Genomic DNA, 15996 nt, shown 5'->3' on the forward strand with positions numbered 1-15996 from the left:
TACCCAAATCCAGATAGCCGATGTTCTGAAAGAGCTGCAAAATCTGGACCCCTACAAATCAGCCGGGCTAGACAATCTGGACCCTCTCTTTCTAAAATGATCTGCCGAAATTGTTGCATAGGGAGAGACAGAGCTGCCGCGGTCATCCCCCTCTTCAAAGGGGGTGACACTCTAGACCCAAACTGCTACAGACCTATATCTATCCTATCCTGTCTTTCTAAGGTCTTCGAAAGCCAAGTTAACAAACAGATTACTGACCATTTCGAATCCCACCATACCTTCTCCGCTATGCAGTCTGGTTTCAGAGCTGGTCATGGGTGCACCTCAGCCACGCTCAAGGTTCTAAACGACATCATAACCGCCATCGATAAGAGACATTACTGTGCAGCCATATTCATCGACCTGGCCAAGGCTTTCGACTCTGTCAATCACAACATTCTTATTGGCAGACTCGACAGCCTTGGTTTCTCAAATGATTGCCTCACCTGGTTTACCAACTACTTCTCTGATAGTGTGTCAAATCGGATGGCCTGTTCTCTGGACCTCTGACAGTCTCTATGGGTGTGCCACAGGGTTCAATTCTCGGGCCGACTCTCTTTTCTAACATCTATGATGTTGCTCTTGCTGCTGGTGATTCTCTGATCCACCTCTACGCAGACGACACCATTCTGTATACTTCTGGCCCCTCCTTGGACACTGTGTTAACTAACCTCCAGACGAGCTTCAATGCCATACAACTCTCCTTCCGTGGCCTCCAACTGCTCTTAAACGCATGTAAAACTAAATGCATGCTTTTCAATCGATCGCTGCCCGCACCTGCTCGCCCGTCCAGCATCACTACTCTGGACGGCTCTGACTTAGAATACGTGGACAACTACAAATACCTGGGTGTCTGGTTAGACTGTAAACTCTTCTTCCAGACTCACATTAAGCATCTCCAATCCCAAATTAAATCTAGAATCGGCTTCCTATATCGCAACAAAGCATCCTTCACTCATGCTGCCAAACATACCCTCGTAAAACTGACCATCCCACCGATCCTCGACTTCGGTGATGTCATCTATAAAATAGCCTCCAACACTCTACTCAACAAACTGGATGCAGTCTATCACAGTGCCATCCGTTTTGTCACCAAAGCCCCATACACTACCCACCATTGCGACCTGTACGCTCTCGTTGGTTGGCCCTCGCTTCATACTCGTCACCAAACCCACTGGCTACAGGTTATTTACAAGTCTCTGCTAGGTAAAGCCCCGCCTTATCTCAGCTCACTGGTCACCATAGCAGCACCCACTCGTAGCACGCGCTCCAGCAGGTATATCTCACTGGTCACCCCCAAAGCCAATTCCTCCTTTGGTCGTCTTTCCTTCCAGTTCTCTGCTGCCCATGACTGGAACGAATTGCAAAAATCTCTGAAGCTAGAGACTCACATCTCCCTCACAAGCTTTAAGCACCAGCTGTCAGAGCAGTTTACAGAGCACTGCACCTGTACTTAGTCTATCTGTAAACAGCCCATCTATCTACCTACCTCATCCCCATACTGGTATTTATTTATTTATTTTGCTCTTTGCACCCCAGTATCTCTACCTGCACATTCATCTTCTGCCGATCTACCAATCCAGTGTTTAATTGCTATATTGTAATTACTTCGCCACCATGGCCTATTTATTTCCTTAACTTACCTCATTTGCACTCACTGTATATAGACTTTTTGTTTTATTTTGTTCTACTGTATTATTGACTGTATATTTTGTTTATTCCATGTGTAACTCTGTGTTGTATGTGTCGAATTGCTACGCTTTATCTTGGCCAGGTCGCAGTTGCAAATGAGAAATTGTTCTCAACTAGCCCACCTGGTTAAATAAAGGTGAAATAAATAAATAAATAAAATACGCTTAGGTGTGCGGCCAGGAGTGTGCGGCCGCACCTTCTGGGGGTGCCGGCCCTGACCTTAGTATTCTTTGTTCTCTTTATTATTTTGGTTAGGTCAGGGTGTGACATGGGTGATGTATGTGTTTTTGGACCTGTCTAGGGGTTTTGTATGTCTATGGGTGTTAACAAATCTAGGTGTTATGTATGTCTATGGTTGACTAGATTGGTTCTCAATTAGAGGCAGCTGTTTATCGTTGTCTCTGATTGGGAACCATATTTAGGCACTTGTGTATATCGTGGGTTATTGCTTATGTATTAGTTACTTGTGTCTGCACTTATATTATATAGCATCACGTTCGGTTTATTGTTTTGTAAGTGTGTCTTCATCTTCATTAAAGAAGTATGTATTTATCTTACGCTGCGCCTTGGTCTCCTCCATACATCGAACGTGACAATAATGGATTGTATGGAAAAGAAACAACAAAGAAAGAACAAAGTAAATTCATGTGCAGGTGAATTAAAAAGTCACTTTACAATAAAACTCCTCATACTGTGGATATTAATAGTGACATGTGCAACACCATTCCCCCCGCCCCACATATTTTATGTAAATAATTAAAATTAGACGTAGCTTTTAATTATTACTTACTAAATAATTTCCAAATAAAACGTATTAAATGGAGTTTAAATGTAAACTGTACCCATGTATTTCCCTTTATAGTTTATTCGCCTAAGCATGACCTTCAATTTTTTTCCAAAGGTAGCTTTTTTGTTGTCAACAATTAGACATTTTTCTTAGGAGGGGCTAGTTACCCCCTTGTATTCTAAATGTCAGTTGGCTTTTCATAGCCGAGCATTCAGAGGTGGAGACAGCAGAGGTCGAGACGGTGGCTAAAGTAAGCTGATGTTTGTTGAGGTTGTTTAAAGAGAACCAAACCACAGATTACAAATGGTAAACAATAAATTGTATGGCGCTAGCCACGTATCATCCACAGTGTAAAAATCATCGTCTAAAAAAAAAATCACGACAGTTGTGTTGGAAACTATACATTTCGGTACACTTTTATAAATGCAGACAGATAATTTGTTTGTTTGACATGTCATCTTTTTGTGTCTGTAAAATTAATTATGCGAGAAATTGCTGTGGAAAGTCCTTTATGCACAAATATTGATATAATAACCATCATATCGAGCTACATTTGTGAGTCACGCGGTGAAATGGTGTGTGGTCCTCCCACTACGATCTGGTAAACCATTCGGTTTATTAGGCTACAGATTAAATTATGAAGATATGATAAACTTCACAGGGTGGTTAAAAGTGCACAGTGATCTTGATGCTTCTTTCCAATAAATATTGAGGGTGATATGATGATCGATGCTTGACTGCCGTTTGACAAATACAAATATTCTCTCTCGCTCTTATCCATAATAATCTCATCAACTAGACTAGCCTACCCGCACTGTATCTGCGAGCGGTTGGCTAGAGCGCATTTGCCAAAACCAGGGTAGGCACATTTGCTATTTAACGCAAATTGAAAATGCGATAGAAACACATTGAACCTCTGTGTGTAATGCACTACGTCATTATTGTTGTTATTATTATCGTAATTGTAATGCACTACGTCATTACACGCAGATATTTATCCACAACTAGTCAATTTTATCCGCAACAAATCCGCAATGTCGCCAATTAGATGGAAGCCTAGCTATTACTACTACCATTTTTAGAAGTACTACTTATCAATGTTTCTATGATACGTTTACCATGACAATTCTTGGAATGATGGCTGATGTATTGCTTTTACAATTGTGGGACCAAATGTTGTACCACGTTAAACTATCTTATTTATGATGTACTCACAGCACTTCACCATTGGAGAGCATAGGGAGAGACAGAGCCACAGCCGCCAGCAACATCAGTTCCACCCGCATCATGTGAGTCTGATTCAAATCCAAATTAAATTGCTTCACCCAGGCTCAAGCTTTTATCGTTGCATTTTCCTGACCGTAACTGTTCTTGACCCTCCACATTGGGACGGGTGCCAGACAACACGCTCACCCTCCCTCCCTCTATTTGTTCTTAGCAGAATTGGGAATTCCCAGGACAGCGAGATACAAGACTCCCCTTAAATCCTACTTCTGCCACCTAATTAATGAGACTCATCTTGACTGTGTGTAATTCTATGTTTATAGCTGTTAAGTCTATACCTATGCATGTCAGTGCTTAAGATGGCATGTGGGTATCTTAAAAAAACGAGACCTTGGGAAACCTGTGGCTAGATAAATTAAACGAATGTGTGAAGGAGTTCAACTGAGAGACTCTAATGAAGAACAATAGGCTAAGTAGGTTTCTGATAGATGCAACATTTCTGTTTCTACTTAACTTTGACCAAATAGATGTTTGAGCCATTATTCTTGCCCACCAATAACTGGTACATTTTTTATGATTTAGCTGATGTGTGTGTGGGTTACTGATTGATAATTTCAACGACATTTCCTGGCAGTTTTTCTCTCTCTCTGCAAACAGTGTTTGTTATGTAATGGACAAGTGGCAATGCCCCCAATCTTTTTCAGATAACCCTACCCAATACAATCTATCGGCATATCTATTTATTGCCATCGAAATGTTAGCTGTTAAGATTAGATCAAACAATAAAATTAAGGGATTAGAAATCCGTGGTTTAAAAACTAAGGTGTCATTGTGCGCTGATGATTCATGTTTTCTTTTAAAACCATAATTAGAGTCTCTCCACGACCTCATAGAGGATCTAGATACTTTTGCTATTCTCTCTGGATTAAAACCAAATTATGATAAGTGTACTATATTATGTATTGGATCACTAAAAAATGCTAATTTACATTACCATGTAGTTTACCAAAAAAATGGTCTGATGGAGAAGTGGACATACTCTGTATACAAATCCCAAAAGGAAGAAATTCTCACTCCAATACATTTTTATAGAAAGTTAGCAAAAATAGATAAGATCTTGCTACCATGGAAAGGAAAATACCTGTCTATTTGTGGAAAAATCACCCTGATTAACTCTTTAGTCATATCACAGTTTACCTATTTGCTTATGGTTTTGCCTACACCCAGTGACCTGCTTTTTAAATTATATGAACATAAAATATTCAATTTTATTTGGAACGGCAAGCCAGATTAAATTAAAAGGGCCTATTTATATAACGAATATGAATTCGGAGGGCAGAAATTATTATTATTATTATTAAATATTAAAGCATTAGACTACTCACTAAAGGCATCAGTCATAAAAAAGTTATACTTAAATCCAAACTGGTTCTCTAGTAAATTGGTACGAATGTCTCATCCTATATTCAAGAAGGGCCTTTAACCCTTTATTCAGATTACAACGGCCCACTTTCAATTGTTTGAAAAGGAAATAATCTCCAAAATATCTTTATTTTTTAAACAAACCTTAGAAAGTCGGTTGCAATTTCAGTTTAATCCACCTGAAAAGACAGAACAAATAATACAACAAATATTGTGGTTCAATTCAAATATACTTATTGATTAAAAAAACAGTGTTTTTCGAAGAAATGTTTAAAAAATGTATAATTTTTGTGAATGATATCATAAATAGGACTGGTGGAGTTATGTCCCACATGCAGCTAACACAGACATATGGAAATGTCTGCTCTACCCAAAATTACAACCAGTTAATTGCAGCATTACCACAAGAATGGAAGAGGCAAGTAGAAGGGGAAAAAAGTAAGGAACTTGTATGTCGGCCCTGTATTAAAGAACATAAATGGTTAAAGAAAAGTGTGATAAATAAAAACATATACCAATTTCATTTAAGGACCAACAAACTGACAGCTGTGCCACCTGTGTAGAAATATTTTACGCAAAAGTGGTTAAATTGATAGATACTGTGACAACCCCCTGCCCCTAAACTCAAAAAGTGCAGAATAATTCCTGGCTGGAGTGGTGATGGGGCACATAACTCATGCAACCCAATATCATGTGCTCTGATATTGCTCAAATTTGGAATAAAAGTTGTCAGTCGTATGCACTACTTACACAAATAGCATTAAGATATCTTATTTTATCTTGGACATACCTGGAAACACAGAGATACAATAGGCATAAACATCTACAATTCATATTTATAATGAATGTAAGTTTTACGTTTTGGAAGCTGATAAATAGAACACTTTACAAGTCAAATTTGCTGTATGGTCCTGTCTGACGAAAATACAAACAGTTACACATGTTTTTGATGTTGTGGCTATTGTAATCTAATCGGCTCTAAGGAAAACAAGTGGGCTCAGACGCTAAAAACGGTCTTTTTTTTCAGTCAATGGTTCATCTGTGGATTTCATTTGTTCAGCCCACACTCTTGCAATTACGTTAGAGCCCTCCCCGCAAAAGAAACTCCAATATGGCTGCCACAATACCATTCAATTACCGTTTAATCACCTGTTTTATGAGAGACATTCCGAATGGTCTAATGTTATTATGATCTGGACTCAATACTATTTTTGTGCAATTCAATTATTTTGGGAATCCAATGTACCTGCCATAATTACACTCAAACATATTTTTCTGGATATAGAAAAGGCAGCAGACTGCTTGTCATGGCAACACCAAGTATTCCAAGTCATGAGCCTCTGAGGTTCAATGAGCCAACTCAAAGTCTCCAACAAAAGGAAAGTGAACGTTGACTTGGTGACATTATACACTGTAAACCCTTATTCTTTACTAGCACAAATATATTGAGTAGACGGAATTTAAATATTCCCAAACGTTTCACACACTCAAACACTTTAAGTGGTACTGACACAAAACCTGATGAGAAGTCATGTGAACTTTACATGTGTAAGTTGACCTAAACAATTACACACTTTTAAGTACTTGTAACATATTATTTTTATGTGACAGTAGCTTAGTTGTATAAGTGCATGTAACAAAATATAGCTTGTACATTAATTTGCTTGTAGATGTAACTTAAAAGTAATTATAACATAACAAAACCTGATTATTAAGTATTATATATTTTTCTTTTGATACATGTGATACTTAGTTGGCATTTCTAACATTGCAATTTTGTGTTCAAATCAGGTAAACATATTGTGTTTACAATTACATTTTAATTGTCAACCTTGAATTACATATTTTTGTTCAGCTGACTTCGCAATAAAAGTATTATTACCTTGCTAAATTTAAGTACTTATGTAGCACTCAAATATTAAAGTAGGCTACTTTGTTGATTTATAAGTGTCATGTCAGGTGAACATAAAACTTGCAATGGGTGTGTACAAAACAATTCCAGTATTACATTACTTTCAATAAAAAAAAAGCATGTTGAAATTAGAGCAACTTTGTGTTAACTTCAATTTAAAATATTGTGTGTCTTCAACTTACAACTTATTTATCTAATATGACTTACAGGTTTTCGTCCAGCTGACTTTGCAATAAAAAATAGCCTAATTTAAGTAATATTTTTTTTACTTGGAAATTCACAGAATTTTCTTTACCATGGTGAAATTCCCAGCCTAGATATGTCATGCCATGCAGTGGCTAGAGGATCATTAGCTAACGTTACTTGCTTCCTGCTAAGAATTTTCAGGGTTTGGCTGCAGGGTCGCGATTACTTCCATTGTACTTGCTCATTTACGATTACGTTGCCACTGCTAGCAAACGACAACGCACGGGACTGGGGACGTTTTTGTTCTAATGGTACGTAGAAAGCTAACTTTCTGTACTGCATGTTTGCATGTTTGATATATGCAAATGTGATATGCGAGGTTCAGGGTCGCTGGATACCGCTAACCTGCTGCCCAACAGTAAAGGTATCTAGCTAGTTAAAGAAAAGTGCATGTGTTTTGTGTAACCTATACTTTATGTATGCCGTTCTGTTAGATGGAATTGAAGGTTTAGTTAGTGCCCACCTCCATGTGGTGGCACCATACTTTTTGTTGTGTGTGGCCACCAACATCACTCAAAACAACTTCACATTCACATATTATGGATATGCTTAATTCGAGCAGATGCATATTAATTCCGTTACTACTTATTAAATTACAGGCTTGACATCAGTCTTCTTAACATAATTGTTATGTTCTCTCTGGTTTTGCAGAAATGGGTATGGCATCATCTCCCTTCAAACTTAGTGACCTTGTAGGAAGGTGGAATTGAAAGGATGATACTATCAGAACGTCCAGCCTCAATTGACCAATTTATCATTTTACTGAGACAGCAATTTGACATTACTTACATCCTTGACATTCAATTTCAAAAGTCAGTCTGATTCACTGTTTTGTAAGCTGACCCGCATTGATGATCTGCCAAACAGGGGCACAATTAATCTTTTGATATTGGAGGATGCCATGACTAGCTCTGGTGTGTCATTGAGTAATCAACACTTATCAACTTCACAGCATCCAAGACAACCGAGTGACAATCTTTTCACATGATCTTGAATTGTTACTGAGAGAGGGAAATCAAGGGTATTACCAATTTGGAAGACAACTGGTGTTGTCCAGAAATCAAAGACAGATTTTGGATGGCGTGTGCCACGCTGGTATAAAGGATTTGGAGACAGGTGCAGGAATACACAATAGGGGTTTTTAATACACGCAAAACACGTATACAAAACACTAGGCTGTACCCAAACAAAAGAGCGAGGGTAAACCTCGTTGAACGACACGATACTGTCAGAAGGTGAGTGTAGCTGGTGCATGAAGTCAGGCGCAGGATAGCAAAATGAGTGAGCAATGTACTTTCCTCAAAAAGGCACAAGATAAACAAATACACTTGACCAATAACCAATAGCAAACATTACGCAGGGGTGAACACAGTACCCGTAGAAGAGCCATCATTAACCAAACTGAACATAGAAATAATCACGCCCACAAACATGGGGGAAACAGAGGGTAAATTCCCGCAGCATCAATGGGTCTAACATGTCCTCCTCCAGCACCCAGCATCTCTCCTCCAGACCGTACCCCTCCAACTCCACAAGGTACTGAAGGCCCCTCGCCCGACACCTCAAATCCAGTATGGATCGACCTGCAGACGCCGGGGCCCCCTCGATGTCCAGAGGGGCGGAGGAACCTCCCGCCCCTCAGACTCCTGGAGTGGACCAGCCACCACCGGCCTGAGGAGAGACACATGGAACGAGGGGTTAATTTGATAATCGGGGGGAAGCTGTAACCTGTAACATACGTCGTTCAGTCTCCTCAGGACTTTGAATGGCCCCACAAACCGTGGGCCCAGCTTCCGGCAGGGCAGGAGGAGGGGCAGGTTTCGGGTCGAGAGCCAGACCCGGTCCCCTGGTGCGAACATCGGGGCCTCACTGAGGTGGCGATCTGCGCAGGTTTTTTGGCGCCTCACGAGGTTAGTGGAGGAGTGGCGGAACGAGTTCTGGGCCATCTCTGCCCAGGGTACGAACGCCTCCCATTCCCACGGCCGGTCCTGGCAATAGGACCGCAGAAACCTACCCTAATCCTGGTTCAGTCTCTCCACCTGCCCTTTACTCTCGGGGTGAAAACCCGAGATAAAGTTGCCCGAGACCCCCAGACGTTCCTTGAACGCCCTCAAGACCCTTGACGTGAACTGGGGACCTCGATCAGATACTATGTCCTCAGGCACCCCGTAGTGCCGGAAGAAGTGTGTAAACAGGGCCTCCGCAGTCTGTAGGGCCGTAGGGAGACCGGGCAAAGGGAGGAGACGACAGGACTTAGAAAACCGATCCACAACGACCAGGATCGTGGTGTTACCCTGTGATGGAGGAAGATCCGTTAGGAAATCCACCGACAGGTGCGACCACGGCCATTGTGGAACGGATAAGGGTTGTAAACTTCCCTCTGGGCAAGTGCCTAGGGGCCTTGCACTGGGCACACACCAAGCAGGAGGAGACATAAACCCTTACGTCCTTAGCTAAAGAGGACCACCAGTACGTCTCACAAAGACAGCGCGCTGTCCGACCGATGCCCGGATGACCAGAGGAGGGTGACGTATGGGTCCAATAGATCAAACGGTCGTGGAAAGCAGACGGAACATACAGACGCCAAGCTGGACATTGGAGGGGAGTGGTCTCTGTATGTAATGCCCGCTCAATGTCCGCGTCCAGCTCCCACGCCCTCAGCTGACCAAAAGCCCTGTCCGCCTCAGTGTACCACTGCAAACACACCGTTCCCCCCTTCAGCAGTGAGGGAGCCGCTACCTGACCAAAGCCCCGGATAAACCTCCTAGAAACCGCTGCACTTCCTTTACCGTGGTGGGAGTCGGCCAATTACGCACGGCTGTAATACGGTCACTCTCCATCTCCACCCCTGAAGTGGAAATGTGATACCCTAGGAAGGAGACAGACTGTTGGAAAAACAGGCATTTCTCATTCTTGAAGTACAGGTCATGCTCCAATAGTCGACCAAGTACCCTGCGCACCAGGGACACATGCTCGGCACGTGTAGCGGAGTATATCAGAATGTCGTCGTGCAGGTCCCTGAAAGTCTCATCTACAAAGGCCTGGAAGACTGATGGCGCATTCATCAACCCGTACGGCATGACGAGGTACACATAGTGCCCTGAGGTGATACTAAATGCCATCTTCCACTCGTCCCCCTCCCGGATATGCACCAGGTTGTAAGCGCTCCTGAGATCCAATTTTGTGAAGAAGCGCGCCCCGTGTATTGACTCAATCGCACTGGCTATGAGAGGTGGGGGGTAACTGTACCTTACCGTGATCTGGTTGATGCCTCGATAGTCAATACACGGGCGCAGACCTCCATCCTTCTTCTTCACAAAAAAGAAACTTGAGGAGGCAGGTGAAGTGGAGGGCCGAATGTACCCCTGCTCCAGGGATTCGGAGACATATCTTTCCATAGCCGCCGTCTCCTCTTGTGACAGGGAATACACGTGACTCCTGGGAAGTGCTGCGTCTACCAGGAGATTTATTGCACAATCCCCCGTCGATGGGGTAGTAATTGAGTCAGCACCACGGGAAACGCAGGAGAATCAATAAGGAAAAAACTGATTTTCTCCTTGTGATCCTCCCGCGTCACCATGCCCAGTGGAGCGTTGGACAGTGGAGCCTCCCCAATTAGCCCTGACCCCAATGGTCGACTGTCTAGGGCAATTAACAATGGTGTGTGTAGTCAGTAAATCAGTAGTGTAAGTGAGTGGTTGCATGCATAAATGTGATAATGAGGGGTGTTGAAAGGTGCCAACGCAAACAAACAAAAATGCCACAACCAAAATCTATCAGTGAATGCATGGAGAGAGTCTCCTCAATGAATGGGGAAGAGGTGCATTTATCCTGGGACACATTTATCCTGGGACACATTTATCCTGGGACACCCCCCATAAAAACAAGGGAACAACAAGGACCCCGGAATACCATACCAGTCACACAAACAAATTGACCCAGCCTCTGCGTCCCAAATTGATGAGGGGGTTACGTTTTCACACTTCCACTTGCCCCAGCCAACCTCGTCCTCCCCAGACCTCAGCAACCTCTCCGAACAGGAAGCAACCTTTTAAGAGGAAAGAAGAAAACGAGACCAGAAGGGAACAGACAGGAGCGACAGAACAGGACAATACCAAACACAATATAACAGTGGTCATTCACGTGGACATTCAGGAATAGGGCGCACGAGAGAGCGCGTCAGCAACGACATTATCAGAACCCTGGATGTGCCGCACATCGAGATGGAATGCTTGTAAAAAATAACCACCATCTCATTATCCTCTGATTAGGAAACATCATGCACCTCAAAAAGGTGAGGTTACGGTCAGTGTAGATTACAATAGGTACTAATCTCGACCAGACAGACCTCGAAGTGTTGTAGCGCCCATATGAGTGCTAGCGCTTCTTTTTCAATGACCGAGTAGTTCAACTGATTAAACTTTTTGGAAAAGAAACTAACAGGCCTCTCAACACCAGACACATCTGCTTGCAGAAAAACTGCACCTGCCCCCACATGACTAGCATCCACCTGCAAAGTAAATGACAAATCCACGCGAGGAGAAGCCAGCACCAGAGTTGAGGTAAGCAACATCTTTGCAACTTCAAAAGCCTGTTGACAACGAGAGGACCATATGTAAACAGCCTTAACTTTCAGCAAAACTGTCAAGGGAGCGACCACAGTAGAGAAGTTCCAACAAAATCTACGGTAATAACCAATCATTCCCAGGAAACGCATCAGTTCCTTTTTAGTAGTTGGTGGTGGAAAAGCATCAATAGTTACCACCTTAGCCCGAACAGGACGCACTTCACCCTGCCCAACCACCTTTCCAAGGTATGTAACGGTCGCCTGAGCAAACTCACATTCAGCCAGATTGATGGTGAGGCGACCCGCAGCTAGGCGGTCGAACAAGGCTTGAATACGGGACAGATGTTCCTCCCAAGTATCTGCATATATCACTACATCGTCCAGATAAACAGCGCACCTGGCCCGACCAGGAGTACACAGTACAGTACACAGACACAGTAATGACACTCTTGACCAAAGTCAGCTTTACCACGGGAGTCAGGCTCAACCCTAGTTGAATAAAACTCTGCCCGTGAACCAAAGTATCTCGGTGAGCGAGGCCCAAATCTCTCCTAACGCCCCCACTCACTCCGAATATGGGGCTCTGCAAAGGCACTTTTGAGTCAAAACATACTCGTCCTCCAAAACCGCAACTTCAGCGACAGTCTTTAATTTTAGTTCGTTAATGTACGTGGCTATATGATCAGGGATTGTGTCCTTAAATTGCTCTAGCATAATCAGATCACACAGCTCTTGGAAATTCACAACTGCAGAGGCGGAACACCAGCGATTAAACTGTGAAGATAACTCACGCAAACATGAGTCTGTTTATTATTATTTTTTAAAGTTCTAAATCATTGGCGGTACGCTTCAGGGACCAATTCATAAATCTGTAAAACAGCCATTTTAAACTAAGAGCTGAATATGCTTCCTGTGCTTTACCAGTCAACACACGCTGCAACATTAAAGTGCGGTCAGAATCAGGGCAACTCCTAGCGTCAGCAACACACTCAAATAACGAAAGAATGTCTCAGGGTCCATCTCATCAAATTTAGGCAACAACCGTAAGTTCCCAACAATATCAAATGTGTCCGGGGCACGACCAAAAGAGGAACAACCCCTAGGTAAATCTGGGTCACCTTCCCGGGGCAAACTCTCCCCTGAGAGATTTCCTTCCCTAACCAGCTCTAGCCGCTCTTGTTGCAGCTTTGATTTTAGCACGCTCCAAATCCTGTTTAAATTACAATTCCTTTTCATATTTTACACCGTCATGCTCCAGTTTCTCACGATTATGCTCTAGCTGTAACAGAAGCAGTTCTTTCTGCTGTTCAAAAAGAAGACTACTAGGACAAAGAGATGGAGCGGCCATTGTAACGTTACGGGAGACCTCAGCAGAGGCTGGCCCAGTAGTAACTTCAAGAATACCACTCTCCATCAGATTGGCCTTCAATATCAACCTAATAGAATTTTAGACGTTTATCACTAATTCCAACCTTGTAGTGTTCAGCAATCTTCAACAGCTGTTCTTTAGTACATAATTCTAACAGTTCCTCTAATGGAAAGCGAATGAACTCATCTACATTAGACGCTATAGTCAGAGGTAAATACAACAACAAAAAATCTCGCTCTTCCCCTCTACTGAACACACCAGACCGGACCACAAGAGAAGTGACAATCACACTGGGCACCACAGAAGAGAGATGAGATATATGGAGCTTCCCCAAAACCTACAGTAACTCAACCCTAGTCTTCGTGCAGATTTGCAGTGGGCGCACTGTAGCCCGCTGGAAAGGAAATAAACCACCCAGCACGCTGGCAGATTCCCCCAAGCCACAGATGTGCCCCCGAGACCACAGCTCAGTCCAGACACCACACAAAAATAAACAAAATAACTATGCCCAACCAAAAATGAAACACGTCGCTAAGCCTAACATGGGAAAAAGGCTATAGCTATAGATCAAAGGTAACCAACACTGGGCACCAAACATTACAACTCAAACAAGCTGTAACAGAAAATGCAAACAAAGCACTTACAGAGTTTAACTCCACGTTTTCTCCCAAACACAATACCTTCAAGATCCCCGATGAGCCCCCACTTGTCACGAACCGGCTCAAAGTTCGTAACAAAAAGGGAAACAACATGGAGATAAGGAATAACAAAATATATTTTAACTAAAGTAAACTAAAGACAATTAACAATGGTGTGTGTAGTCAGTAGTGTAAGTGAGTGGTTGCGTGCATAAATGTGATAATGAGGGGTGTTGATAGGTGCCAACGCAAACAAACAAAAATGCCACAACCAAGATCGATCAGTGGCTGCATGGAGAGAGTCTCCTCAATGACTGGGGAAGAGGTGCATTTATCCTGGGACACACCCAAACCCAGGTGTGTCCCATTTCGCTGACAGCCCTCCCGGCTCCACCCACCGACATCCTATTAAGGAAAACAAGAGCAAAGAGAAAGAATTTGGCAGACAGAGTGGGAGGGTCATCACAGCAGAGAAAGGAGTCCTAGGTTGGAGAAAAAAAGTGCTCTTAGAAAAGAGAACTTGGTGATTGTTGGAACAAAAAAAAGTTTCAGAGTGTATGCTTGCTTTGTTATTTCCCCTCATTTGGGTTCTCTTGAAGTGTAACCAGAGGGTTACATTTGTTTTCCACAATAGTACTCACTTCAGCTATTATGTTTGTTTTAGGTTATATTGCCTAACCAGCAAGTAGTCACAATCATTATTTAAATTATCAGACGTCAATACTCGTATTTATTAACATGAAGTCATTAGACGTTTACAAAGCAACGCATAATGAACTGCTAAATGGGTTGGCTTGGCTTTGAACTTTGCTCCTTGGTTTGCTTTGAAAGAACATGCCATCATGATAACCCCTACTTACAGTGCTATACGTATACGCTTAGTATTAGTAGTCTATACAGTAATATAATCAGTCATCTGTCTGTTTATAATATTGTGGTGTTGAGGGAGATCATGGTCTCCAGGTGCTCCTTCAGGCAGTTGTGGTGGAAATTACAAGATTATGTTATAATGCTGTTATTGCATCAAATGGTTGTTTTATGCAACAGAATAAGGGGGTGTTAGAATGCTCATCTGTGTGTGTTCTACTGAGGATGGGCCTCTAGAGGATTTACGATGTCTTTGGGAATCATGACCTCCCCAGAGAAATTGCTAGAATGCTTAGAATATGTGTTGAATGTTGAAATGGGAGACAGTGCTAAGTTTTTTGGGAGGAGGCTGAGCCATGTGCTACAGCAGCCGGTCACATGCAGGAACCCATGCAATGAGTTATTGCTTTTATGCTTCTTGTTTTATGAAGAATGTATGCATTTTCTACATGTGAGTTAATGTTCTTAAATCTTGTAACTTTCTTTTAAATTGAGAGAATTCTCAAAAAGGGGGTTTATGGTGGAAATTACAAGATTGTTATAATGCTGTTATTGCATCAAATGGTTGTTTTATGCAACAGAATAAGGGGGTGTTAGAATGCTCATCTGTGTGTGTTCTACTGAGGATGGGCCTCTAGAAGATTTACAATGTATTTGGGTGATACCGCATTCTAGAGCATGAGTTAATGTTTCTGTTCTATAAGGTACCAGGGAGAGATGACTCCATGGCCAGACCCTGGTCTCTACACAATGAGATACTGTCTGCTGTGAATTATGAGTATCTTTCATACGAATCTTAACCTTGTGACCCATTCCATGCATCTGTTGTTTGTCATGAACATCCAGGAGGATGGACTTTGCTATAAAATGCTGTGGCTCAAATCCACTCGTTGAGTTCTCAGTGATCCCCTCCTGGGGTGATTACCGACCAGCTCCATTACTGCAGTAATTAAATAATAAAGTTAGACTGTTTTGAAGAAATCTAAAAGTCTCTCCATTTGATTACAATAATTTCACCACACAGTGTTAACAGCAGTGCTCCAATGAGAATTGATTTTGGCATGTTGGGTGGTATCTACCTGTTCGTTGCACAGCATAAAATTGTTTTCCACAGCAGGGTTAACTGGTGCATCTGAACATCACTGTTAGTAGACCCAACTTCTAAGACACACCATACATGCAATTTTGAAACTAGGGAAATGGAAAGCTTCGGAAAAGGGTGGCTAGTGAGGT

The 15996-nt window shown here is 42.3% G+C and overlaps 1 protein-coding gene across 2 annotated transcripts in view; it reads right to left on the reverse strand.

The window, feature by feature from the left end:
- LOC139370534 (complement C3-like) overlaps positions 1-4299 on the reverse strand; it is a 63021-nt gene extending 58722 nt beyond the window's left edge. The window contains exon 1 of one of the 2 annotated variants that reach the window (XR_011627143.1): positions 3734-3919. Coding sequence is in view for 1 of the 2 variants with exons in the window: in XM_071110089.1 (XP_070966190.1) it covers positions 3734-3807 (74 nt within the window). In the remaining variant the exon portion in view is untranslated. Of the gene's footprint in view, positions 1-3733 lie in introns of both variants that reach the window. The other variant, XM_071110089.1, reaches the window with a different exon arrangement.
- Between the last annotated feature and the right edge of the window lie 11697 nt (positions 4300-15996).

The sequence above is a fragment of the Oncorhynchus clarkii genome, chromosome 17 (genome assembly GCF_045791955.1).
Source record: "Oncorhynchus clarkii lewisi isolate Uvic-CL-2024 chromosome 17, UVic_Ocla_1.0, whole genome shotgun sequence".
NCBI classification, from domain to species: Eukaryota; Metazoa; Chordata; class Actinopteri; order Salmoniformes; family Salmonidae; genus Oncorhynchus; species Oncorhynchus clarkii.